The 12615-nt window shown below is 41.3% G+C and overlaps 1 protein-coding gene across 7 annotated transcripts in view; it reads left to right on the top strand.

Annotated features, from left to right (window-relative positions):
* Positions 1–12524, top strand: part of LOC109637860 (connector enhancer of kinase suppressor of ras 2) — a 56336-nt gene extending 43812 nt beyond the window's left edge. For 3 of the 7 annotated variants that reach the window (XM_069531754.1, XM_069531756.1, XM_069531757.1), the window contains 9 exons: positions 1409–1457; positions 2182–2354; positions 3015–3088; positions 3235–3306; positions 5631–5701; positions 5869–5969; positions 7013–7772; positions 9013–9275; positions 9398–12524. In XM_069531754.1, the coding sequence (XP_069387855.1) occupies positions 1409–1457; positions 2182–2354; positions 3015–3088; positions 3235–3306; positions 5631–5701; positions 5869–5969; positions 7013–7772; positions 9013–9275; positions 9398–9607 (1773 nt within the window). In that variant the 3' untranslated portion in view covers positions 9608–12524. The remainder of the gene's footprint in view (positions 1–1408; positions 1458–2181; positions 2355–3014; positions 3089–3234; positions 3307–5630; positions 5702–5868; positions 5970–7012; positions 7773–9012; positions 9276–9397) is intronic. The other 4 variants (XM_069531758.1, XM_069531759.1, XM_069531755.1 and 1 more) reach the window with 3 other exon arrangements.
* Positions 12525–12615: the final 91 nt, after the last annotated feature.

The following is a 12615-nucleotide window of genomic DNA, read 5'->3' on the forward strand; positions in this document are numbered from 1 at the left end:
TATGGCTCTGACTGAATTTTTTTTTTACTGGCTCTTACTGATTTTTAAACAATGCTTTCTTTGCAGTACATTTTCATTCTGACTCAAACCCCATTTTTAATGAATCAACAGAGGCTTCACCGTCACATCGTCAGTCTCCTAGCAACCCCATCCACTGTTACATGGAGATCGATTGTGTCCACATAAGAGCTGAACATACAGCCAGACAAGACTAGGAGCAATACCTGAGATTAAACTAATTCAGACCTGTGATAATTAAATTAAAGATAACGCTCAGAGGAGATAAATTGGTTTCCACATTTAGGTTACTGTGACACAAGAAGCCGTCTGCATGCAATGAGTCAGTTATGACTATAAGCAGATATTTATCCTGCTTACTCACATAGATAAATAACCATCAGACTTTTTCACCTTTTAATGTTCACACCATCAGGCCTATTTTCTATAAATTATTCAGTAGTGTATGCAATAACATGCTAGCTTTGCTAACATAATCTTAGTGCAAAATGTGATATTGAAGGAATGGTTAACAAACAGAAATTTTAAATTCATGAGAAATAAAAGGATTTCTTTCTCAGTGGTTGCCGCTATAGCCATAGTTGTTCTGGTACCTATTGTTAGCTTTGTTACCTGACTTTAGATATTGCTATGTAACAGACATTTCTAAATTACTGATATCATTTATATTTTACTACAATGAGACAAAGCATTATAACCTATAACTATTATACAGCTACAGTATAGCCAACTTTTTCTTTTATTTTGTGGACCATTTTAGTTTTCGTTACCCCAGAAAAGGCCCTTTATATTTAAATACTTTATATTTACATCGAGGGGACCCTCTCTACGGAGGCCGCTGTGTTTTTTACATTAGTCCAGACTGGACAAACTAAACACTTCTTTTTCATGTTTGAAAGGAGAGGGTGAGGTGAGGGGTGTTCAGCTGCAACATGCAACTTCAACACTAGATATCACTTAATTCTACACACTGTACCATATAACTGTCAACGTAAAATCCTTTTGATTCAATTCAACATTTTCAGTTATGTAAGTAAAGTAGCAAAGGCAATGCAATGTTGTGATGCAATTCACAACATCTGGATGTACGATCTATTCTGTCTGTGGCAGACAACTTTCACTTCTCCATCACAGGTTGTAGGTCACTTCCTGGCTGCAGCAGTTCTAACACTGTGATCCGTCTGTGCCTGTAATCCTCTCTGCTGTTTGCCTGATAAAATGAAGATTAAAAAGAGAGAGGGGACTGGCTGCTCATGTGTAGTGTGCCCAATTCATCAACAGCATCAACGCAGAAACTTTTGTTCAAACATTTATTTCCTTTTCCCAATTTTAACTTTTGTTTTATGTATTTGTTTTTTGGAGCTTAAATTATTTTCTTTCTTCTCCGTAGTCTTTCCATTACACCTCGCTAAGAACGAAAACCAAAAAGAGAAGTAAAGGTAGGCTCTGTTTTTTTATTTTTCTGTCACTGTGCTACTGTTGTTTGTTGTCCCACACAGCAGAATTCCCAGAGACAGAGACTGTTTTCCAGACTCCCTCTCTGTGTCTCACAACCTCCCAAGGGTTGCCAACCCTTAGTTTTGGAAGCACTGCCATTCAGATTCAGTTGTTTTACCTTAGAAAATATGTCTCGGTGTAAATGTCTGAACTTGAAACTGAACCTGACAGACTTGAAGTGCTGTGACTGGCATGTTCGCTCTGGTGCATCACTGTGAGAGAATGACAACACATCAGAAGCAGAGAGACAGGCTTGATGATACAGTATAACACATTGCTTATGTACGTGAGAAGTCGAGGTTTACAGGACATGATAGGAAACAGTACAGCACAAATGATAACAATGCAAAATAGAAATTTTAAATGTACATATTTGTCGTTATTTATTCTTAATTTTACTTGCAATAATTGATTGTTTCCTTTTTATGATTTTCATAACGAATCACTGGTGTAATACTAAGTTCTCATCGATGTTGCAGATGTGCTGAATCTCCTTCAGTTTTAATGAGTTCAGCATCACATTGCTGTTGCTTCTTATTTACAGAGATTCCAGTCATTTGGATTCGATGAATCATTAATGATCACACTTATACTTATTTATTATTGCTACGACACCGCCAAATGCTCAGTAAATCAGTTTCAGTATCAACATTTCCTTCTCTGCAGGTTCCCTCACTAGTGCCAGTCGAAGGAGAATCTCGTGTAAGGACCTGGGCCACGGCGACTGTGAGGGCTGGTTGTGGAAGAAAAAGGATGCCAAAGGCTACTTTACTCAGAAGTGGAGGAAGTACTGGTTTATCCTTAAAGAGTCCTGCCTCTACTGGTACACCAACCAAAATGTAAGACATCACATTCAACTGTCAAATCAAACTTTACACACCTTTTCTGCTTGCTTTTCCATTCAAACCAAAGACAGGGGTATTAAGGGACATTTTGCACATAAAAAATATGAGTCAGCTTATAGAAAATGCTGTGATCATGATATCATCAGGGATGGCTCTTGAGTTGGAATGAAACAGATATTTAACAGAAAAACCATGCTATAAACTAGTAAGCACATAAGACATAGTTAAAACGTAATAACATGAATTTAATGTAACATTTCTCAATTTGTTAATTGTTCTATACATCTATCTATCTATCTATCTATCTATCTATCTATCTATCTATCTATCTATTTATCTCTCTCTCTATATATCTATCTATCTATCTATCTATCTCTCTCTCTCTCTCTCTATATATATATATATATATATATATCTTTTGTGTCTATCTATCTATCTATCTATCTTTCTGTCTTTCTGTCTGTCCGTCTGTCTATCTATTTCTTGATAAGTGGTAAAAGGAGTCCATCCCTGTCAATGTAAACAACATATGTTGTTTTCATACACTTGACTAGAGCTCTACTATCCCAAATAAAATTGGTGAATCAGTATGCATGACATTTTGTTCTCTGTGTTGATGATGTACCACCACTCTCCATCTGTCTGTGCCTGCAGGATGAGAAGGCTGAGGGCTTCATCAGCCTCCCTGAGTTCAGAATAGACCGAGCCATAGAGTGCAGACGGAAATTGTGAGTGTCCCTCACACATCGCTGAAAATTACTAATCAAGCACATTTGCTCTCACCCACACAACATGAACATAAACAAACCCACAGCGCATGCACGCACACACAAAAAAAACACTAATCAGTCTTCTTCTCCCTGACTGACTGCAGCGCCTTCAAAGCCTGTCATCCCAAAATCAAGAGCTTCTTCTTCGCCACAGATTGTCTTGAGGAAATGAACAGGTGAGTGATTGTGTCAGTACGACTCTGTGAGTTTGTGCTTGTGTCTTAATGTGGACAATAGTCAGAGGCTGGGGATGTCACGTGTTCTTTTATGAATTCTTTATCAGAGTAAACCAAGTATGCACAAGGCAACAGCACACCAACACACTGCACATGAATAAAGCATAAACTTGGCCCTCTGTTGTTAAATGTAGAACTGTGTGTGTGTGTGTGTGTGTGGGGGGGTGGGTGGGGTGGGGGGTGGGGGGTGGGGGGGGGGGGGGGGGTGGGGGGGGGGGTCACATGGGTGAGTGTGGAGAATGTGGTGATATTTGCAGGAGTGTTATCTGATGAGCTCTAATTATCCACACCTCTCCTCAGTGACATGGGGAGATAATTGGGGGAGAATAATTAACCAGCTATATTTGACTTCCATACTGTGTTTGGAGATGCATGTGTGAAATCAGGGGCGGACTGAAACAATCATTGAGGCAGGGAATTCAACTCCATCTGAGACCAGCCTTGTCATGCAAACCACCAGACTGCTAATTTTGTAGGATAACAGTTTATCTTTATAAAGCAGGCACCAGACTAGTTAAATTTGGCCTCTGTGTTCTTCTTGGAGAAGTATTCATGGTATGCTTCAGCTGTGGCTGAATTCTACTGAAAATTCAGTTGAAATAAACCACACAACAGCACATAGAGCTTGGCCACACTTTTAAGAGAAAGGAGAAACCAGCTTCAGAGTGTACACGACCAGAGACTGGGGTTATATGAACTCGTTAGAATGCATACCTCCGCCAATTTCATGCAAATTGGTTGTGTAGTTTTTAGTATTAGTATTGATTTAAGTATTAGCAATCCTGCTAATAAACATACAAACAATTAAATCTCAGACAAGGCCCAACAGTCCCCCTACGCAATATTTAAATTCACTGGATCAAGAGTTGGATCTTTGCACACATTCATAAATATCAATCCTCTAAAAATGCTAAAGGGATCCATCAATTATTCTCTGAGAGATCAACAAAAATGAAGAACACTCTAACTCACAATGTTGAAGAAACTGATTAAAGAAATCGTGGATCTGCCTCCTTATCTGGATCCACATCAAAATATAATGGCCTATAATGACTCTTACTGCATCCTTCCACGAAATAACGAACAGACTAACAAACAAACAAACAAAGACTTCCTTGGTGAAGGTAATAACAATTGTGAACAACAGAAGTATTCAGAATACTTACTGAAGCTGGTATATAATCAGAAGCCCCAAAGAATGTTTAATTCAAGAAAATAGCTCCACAGACACTGTGATCAGACAACGATAAAACAAATGTCTAAAAACGACTAGATTTATGTTGTATATTGTGTACTTACATTATCCAAAATGTTTTCAACTATTTTAAAACCCAGAAAAATCCTAAATTTGATTCAAGGTAACGGGATGTTTCAGTTTGGTCGCCTTTTAATTCTGACATATCCACTATACCCGTGACTTTGCTCATCTCTGCTATAACGTCCGCGGCAAACAACGTATGATGAAGGAAAAACACAGAGTTAGCCAGTCGATTAGAATACACGGTACATATTGTTCACTTATTTACTGCTTTTACACATTAACTCACCCGTAAACATGATTGGCATCTTGTAGATTATTTTGAGCTAATATTACTGCAACAGGGGCAAATACTACAATGTACATTTGTTGCCCTTGTGAGTATTAACAGCAGCAGGATGCTGTTTTTGGGATTGACTACAGTGCCCATGGACATGATGATGAAGGAACATGTTAGCCAGCGCAACAATTTGTAACTTTATGTGTTTTTAAGTTTTTGGACAACTTCAGAACAAACTGCAATCATCTCACTTTTTAGTCGGTTAGAAAAAGAAACGAGTGTGCAAACTAAGTCTTTATTCTTAGTACCAACCCTCATTATTGGGTGTCTGTAGAAAGACAGACGACAAACCGGGATCTTCAGTGAAGACAGACAGGAGGACGGGATGAAGACAAAGTGTGAATGTCGAGAAAGAGATGCCATCTCAAAGTCTCTGCTGAGAGACAATGGGAGTGAGGACTGTCACTTCTCTCATCCGTCTCTTTAATTACCATGATGCTTTTCTCCCTTCATGGGGGAGATGGAGTCAGCTAGACAGATATCAACGGTTAAGAGATGCCGCTTGAATTATTTACTGTCAACGTTTTTTATTCATCACCTACCATTTACCCAACATGACCCATCCTGTCCTCCTTTCTGCTTCTTTCTTCATACATCCCTTGATAACTTCTACCCTCTCACTGTTCATCCCTCACTTTTCCCTTCTCCTGCCCTTGTTTCCCGTAGGTGGATGAACCGACTGGGGTTGGCCGCTATTGGCTACACACCAGATGACAAGGTGCCACGTCCCGATGAAGGTAAGATGGATCGGCTTATTTGAAATCATTGGTTCCTTTTTTCATCTCTGAATCACCGACATTGATGTGTGTGTGTGTGTGTGTGTGTGTGTGTGTGTGTGTGTGTGTGTGTGTGTGTGTGTGTGTGTGTGTGTGTGTGTGTGTGTTGTGTCTTATCTCAAAATCAGACTACTGGAGTGAGAGTGATCAAGACGAGGTCGATGGCTCGATGACACTGAAACAGGAGGGACCATCATCCCTCTGTGATACTTATCACCGCACACCATCAGTAAGTACACACACAAACAATCACACTTACATGCACACTTACCCACAATCCACACTTTCTTTTTGCAGTGTTTCATTCTGATAGCATATTTTATTTTAAAAGCCCCACAGTTTTCAGAGCTGCATAGACCAGAGCCCTAAGCATTAATAATACATCAGAGTGTGAGACTATCTGGCTCCGTAAGCAGCCAAGACCATCACTTCTCTGTGTTCTGGTTCCAGAGCTGATACACAATCTGACCTCTAGGTGGCAACGATTCCCAATGCACATTACATCTGAAACTAAATAAGAAATAACCAGTGTAACATGTCTGTGTAACAGGCAGTGGATGAAGTACTCAATAAATTGAATAAATACATAATAAATAAATGGACAAAAATTAACTTAAGGAAAAAAGGAAAAGAACGATATTAACTTTTCTACTTGAGTAAAAGTAAGGTATTTTTTAAATATATATTTAAAGTATTTTACGAGAGTAGCCCATTCCTTAATGCAAAGGTCTTCTACATCATTAACTGTATATTCTGTCAATACAAAAACAGTACAGACTGTCCTATTAATAAAGATGATGCTACACTTAATAATTACTGGCTGAGTCTCTGCCACGTTAGGTGTTTCCTCACCAGTGAGTTCTCAAGTTAAATTATTAATCAATAAATATATATTTTTGACTATATATTTCTATTAAAACAATGTAACGTGGACATATAAAACAATAGTGGAGTAGAATCCCATCACTGAGTGTCACATTGTTCAAACATGTACAGGAGCATCATGTTTCCCAGCTGGACCATACAACAGTCATGTCACTCCTTCCTGGAGTTTCTCATCTGCCATCTCATCGCTTTGTTGCTCTCATTTTTTGCTCTCTCTCTGCCCTCTATGCTTTCCTGTCCTTTCTTCTTCTGTCGTCTCTTCTTCCTCGCACACCTCCTCCTCTTCCTCTCCTCCTCGTTTTGCGGGTCACCCTTCTTACCCATCCCTCCTCACCCCTCTCCCTCCTAACCCATGCCGTCCACCCTGACTCACCCTTGGCCCTCCAGGCCAACCTCCTCCACAGTTATGACCAGTTGCCCCGCTCCGTCAGCTCCATGAGCCTCATGCGCTCCACTCCTTCCCCACTCCCTCCTCCAATGAGTGCCTCCACCTCCCCCATCCCGCCACAGATGGTCTCTTCCACCTCCCCTCTCCCTCTCCCTCTCCAGGTCAACTCCTCTAGCCCCTTCCCAGAACCCAAGCATGGCCGGCACTTCTCCAGCGAGTCCACGCACTCCCACTCCTCAGCTGAGGACCAGCGTGGAGACGGGATGGGCATGGGCACGGGCACGGGCAGCACCAGTACACACTCGTCCGGCTGCCGTTCCTCCCATCGTGAGCGTCGCTCCTGGCAGGATCTCATCGAGACCCCTCTGACCAGTGCGGGTCTGCACTTCCTCCAGACGGCGCCCGGGGAGAGTGATTACGGAGGTCTTATGGGGAGCATGGCAGGAGACATGGGGCTCTACGGAGGGCTGGGCAGACAGGGCATGTCCCCGGAGAGACGCAGACAGGCCACTCTGCCCGTGCGGAGACACCACGCCGCAGAGAGGGACAGGGAACGGGACGGGCCTTTCCCTCTGGACCGGGGGCCACACACACACAGCCACACGCACCGACGCTCTCACAAGCAGCGGAGTCAGAGTCTGCCCAGGAACAGGGACCCGATGCCAGGGAAGCTGCTGCACACCTCAGTTCACATGGAGGAGAGGAGCGAGGATGAAGAAGCAGAGGGGCAGGCTGCAGACATGCTCGAGGGTGAGGAGGGTAAGAAAAGTACACTCAATTATACAGTGCAAAGAGAGGAGCAGGAGTACACACAGAAAGTACCAACTTTTAAGAGACAAATTAGCTCAGAAACATTAAGAGTTCCTACATATGATCCATTATAAGTGAATTATAGTATAGTAGTTGAGTATAATTAGCAACATGTTATTAAGGGATCAAAAGTAAACGTTACCATTATGCAGATGTTTGGCTCTTATGAGTCTTATAGTATTAAATATTACATCAGCAGATTATCATTACTGATGCATCAAGTCATGAGGATTTTATTGTTGCAGTTGTGAATTTGAATTACTTCATATATCTTGCAGTTTAGGTCTAGGTTAGGTAGTTCAATCACTTAAGAAACAGCAGTGAATCATCTGTTGTAAGCTAACTTCTTGTTTTGTATGTAGAATCACTTGTGGTCCCTGGAAACCACGAGTCCCTCTTTACCAGCTCACAGTTTGTCTTATCAGCTCATTTTATGAAAGTAGCTGATACACATGGTTTTGAACTGATGACACATTTCAGAGGTCAGCTCAGACAAATCAGATATAAAACAAGGTTAAATACAATAATATATGTTGGCATACATATGCTCTGTTTCTATGATTGGTTTTTGCACAACACTAATTCTTCAAAAATCCCAAATAAGTCTATGAGGATTGCTGAGAATTGCATCAACAAGAAGTACAAGATACTGTACATGTTTTGATTGTGAGTGACATTTGATAAAAGGTATACAGACCATATCAGTTTATTATTTTACTTATCTGATATAACAATGCTCTATATGGTCAGTTCTGTGTTCTGATACCTTGATCAAATGTCCAAGCCAAGTTCACAAAGGGAAAGAAAATTACATTACTTAATTTTTACATATTGGGTACAATAAAGCTGTAGGGCCACTAACAATAAGTAATCTGAACAGGTTTAATCTGTAAAGCAATTGTATCTGTAATATTTGTTGTTGTTGTAGTGGTGGTGTAGAATCATAAAGTGGTAAGAATTCGAAGACAATAAAGTCAAGTTGAATTATCCTTTTTTTAAGGGGTTTATTTGCTATAAATGTTTTTATTTGAATTTTGCTGTAAAATGCCACTTTTGGTATAGTAGTAGTAGAGGTAGTATGGCAGTAGTAGTAGTGGTAGTAGTAGCAGTAGTATTTCTGTTAGTATTAAAACACACCATGCACACATTATGAATCCGACTCTTACTGGTTGTCTCCTGGCTGTCTCAGACCTGCGGGAGTTGAGAGTTGAGAGCAGAGAGAGGAGGGTGTCAGAAGGAAGGGAGCGGCGGGTGTCAGAGGGCCGCGAGCCAGAGTCTTTAGATGGTCTAGAGCAGCTCTACCGGGCCCTGGAGCAAGCTAACGTGACGGCCCTAGGAGACCCCAGACCTTGTAGCAGGCAAGAGCTTCGACGCTGTTTCACCCAGCGAGCCAGGGACCCACTGCTCAACGACAGGCTACACCGGGTGCGAGCCCTCCGCAGCACCTTGAAGGTAGCACAAAAAGAAAGCGATTCTGTCACAAAACACAGCAACGATTTGGGGATTTAAGGAAGAATTAGGTGTGTGAGGACTCAGCGCAGTAATCCCCCCGGTGTCTCTTTGCTCTCCCACAGGCCAAAGAGTCAGAGCTGGCGGTGATCTGTGCCCTCCTGGAGGACCCTGGCCTGTGCTCCCAGACCTTCAGAGAGTGGAAGCAGTGGCACAGCGACCTCTACTCAGACATCTGCCAGCTCAGCCCCGGCACCAACGGCCAGGACGAGCTCTCTCCGCTGGCCGCACCGCTTATGACCCACACACACTCCTTCATTGAGACACACGTGTGAGAAAGAGAAGAGAAGCAAAGACTGAACTGATACACACACACACACACAAACACGCACACACACACACACTCACACACACAAAAAACACTGAGCTTTACTTCACCCAAACCCTCTCCCCTGATCACAACTCTGAACACGCACTCACACACAAACACACACAGGAACACACATTGTAAGATGTGTAAATATCATAGAGGGAACAGTCTGAGACCTGCGTGTATGAACTTTTGATAATCTTGAGGACCCCACAGGGTGCCTATTGCATGCCTGAACAGAAAGCATTAATCTTCCTTTGTCTATGGAACTCAGCATAAACTCCACACGCTTGTCGAGCAAAATGGGAAAAAAAGGAGACTTTTTAAACACGTCCGTTCCTTTGTATTGGTTTCGCTATTTTCTTCCGGTTGATTTTAGGGGGCAGGGGGAGCTATGTAGCAGCAATACAGAGGAGAATCCTTTTCACCACAGCACTGTACTTTTGTACTGATGAACTTTGCACCCAGAGCCACCAGTTCTCCCCCTTTCTCTCTGTAACATTTTTTATTTTATTCAATTTTTCTCTCGCTGCATATCTCACTCATTTACTGGGACTTTACTGTTACTCCAGGCTGATGTGATGGAACAGTGTGTGGGGGGGATTAAAGGCAGTGACAAAGTGACTTTGGTATAAGACTGTGAAAGGTAGCCATCGATGCTGGTATGTCTGTTTTAACCGATGTTAACAAGTGTCACAAGCGTTGAGAAGCTACGTTGTCCTGGCTTGATGCACACTATTTCAAACTGTGAACTGTTAAAAATGACACAATTTTATCTGCAGAAGGAGGCTCCTCTGATAGAGTGCAATTCTACAATTGAGTTTGCATTCTGTCTCCCTCTCTCTCTATGTTTCTCTCCGTCTCCTCCTTCTCTTTTCTTAATTTCCGTCCCCCCTTTTGTTTCTTCTCTCTCTCCAGTCCTCAAAGACTTGTGTATATGTGTATACTGCTGTGTATACTGATGTAAATGTTTGCGTTCCACTACCACTGTGATATGCTTCTAGAGGTAGCGGAGGGAAGACGGGAGAGTATGTATTTGCGTGGGTGCAAAACAATTAGTTTTTTTTTCATTTTTCTTTCTTTTTATTTTTGTAAACAGCGAATGCAAGAGCTAGAGAGTTCTTTTCAAAGGAGTCACTCACTACAAAGAATGCACTTTCTACATCTCTATATCTCATTGGCTGCATCACAGGGTCTATGTCTCATCGGCCTCTTTACCATTGCTGTTCAAAATATCAGGTAAAAAGCATTTGCCGTCTCATTTTCTAAAGATTTGTGTACAGTCTACAAATATATTTAAACATAGAAGAATATATAAATCTATTTACGTTTTGTGTCATAGATATAATGTAAAGTATGATGTATTCTATGCCAAGGTTTTGCAGTGTCCCCCTCTTCACTCTGTAGGTGCAGGGTGTTTAGCAGTTGAACAACTAGGAGGCAAACAACAACAACAACAACAACCACCGTCACTGACAGTTGACTGACAGTTTGTACTGTACATCATCCTCTCTTGGTGATGTGTTGCATGAGAAAAGGCCTGGGACTGATCTGATTGGACAGGGTAAACTATCGTGGATCATTTGTTATTTTTTTCAATCTTCTTTTTAAGATTGCAAGATAATTAGACTTGTAGCGCATGATACATGCAACGGTACTGTTGAAGAATGACTTTAATTATATGTTTGTAGGTTTGAAGTATTTTTTTTTCATTAGATGGTGTTTGAAGACACACATACTGTACAATAACTGAGAGAGACACTGCTGCTGCTCAGTTGTTCGATCTAATGCAGAACATCAGCATCTAACCTTCAGTTAACTGTTTTGGTTTACATCATAGACTGTATATAAAGTCTACATAGAGAGACAACCACAAAGGTTTCAGGAATCTTACTGAGAGACAACAGTACAGTTGCTTCTAAAAACAGAAGCTTTTTTTGACATTCCCTCCTAGCATATGGTTGATACTGGGCGGTCAAAGACATCTACATTAATTGGTCTGTAATGTCTGTGAAACTCGGATGAATCATTTCATCTGCAATATCAGGCCAAGGACTCAACGGTGCCCCCCAGTGTCGAAGACTCTGAGAGACATGCGTAGCACCTGCTTCATCCAGCATCTGTATTTATTCTCCATCTTTTACTGTCTGTCTTTGAGTGTAGGTTCTGGTTTTTCATCCTGTCTCACGGTTGTGAAATATAACACTCCCCTCAAAGTTATAGCTCATGCTTTTTTTTCAACAGTTAATTTGAGAGTACCACAAAGGAAACTAAATGATGCAAGCACTATCCCTGTGCCTCCCAACCCTCTCTTTGGCAACAATGGACTGACTATACTGGCGATCCTACACACACACAGCTGTAGAGGAGCTACGATACAGTTTTAGTCTGCAGACCTCCCTCCGATTCTCATCTGTTGTGTCGGTCTTCTTTTTTGCCAACCGCTGCTCCGCTGACCAGGCGACATACTGTAGATTATGGAGCTATGTGAGTTATGATTTGTAGGCACAGACTGTGTTATCCCTCCCAGACCTTTGTGTGTGTAGACCTGCAGAAACAGGCCGAAAAGGGAGATTCCACTGTGTGTTCTTTCAGGGGTGTACACCTCATGGTACATTGCACAGGTGTGTAAGATGTAAGTTGCACTGCGACATTAAAAAAGGAACATATTGCTCTTTTTCAAGGATAATATTAGCTTACTGTTATTCTGTACATTAAAACTGACTAAAGATGATATTAAAAAAAAGAAAGAAAATTACATTTATTCTTCCTAAAGTAGCCTTTTTTTGGTTTCATATATATGAATATATATTACAAAAAAATACAGATTGTAAACTTAAGTTGTTAAACTTTGACTTCAATAAACTGAATCCTCTGCACTATGAGCTTTGTTCTGTTTATGTGTACATTTTCTTGTATTCACTGAAACAGCATTGCATTGTTTTTATTGAAGGAGACAAGAGCAGATGTCAA

This window comes from Paralichthys olivaceus, chromosome 9 (genome assembly GCF_024713975.1).
Source record: "Paralichthys olivaceus isolate ysfri-2021 chromosome 9, ASM2471397v2, whole genome shotgun sequence".
Lineage (NCBI taxonomy): Eukaryota > Metazoa > Chordata > Actinopteri > Pleuronectiformes > Paralichthyidae > Paralichthys > Paralichthys olivaceus.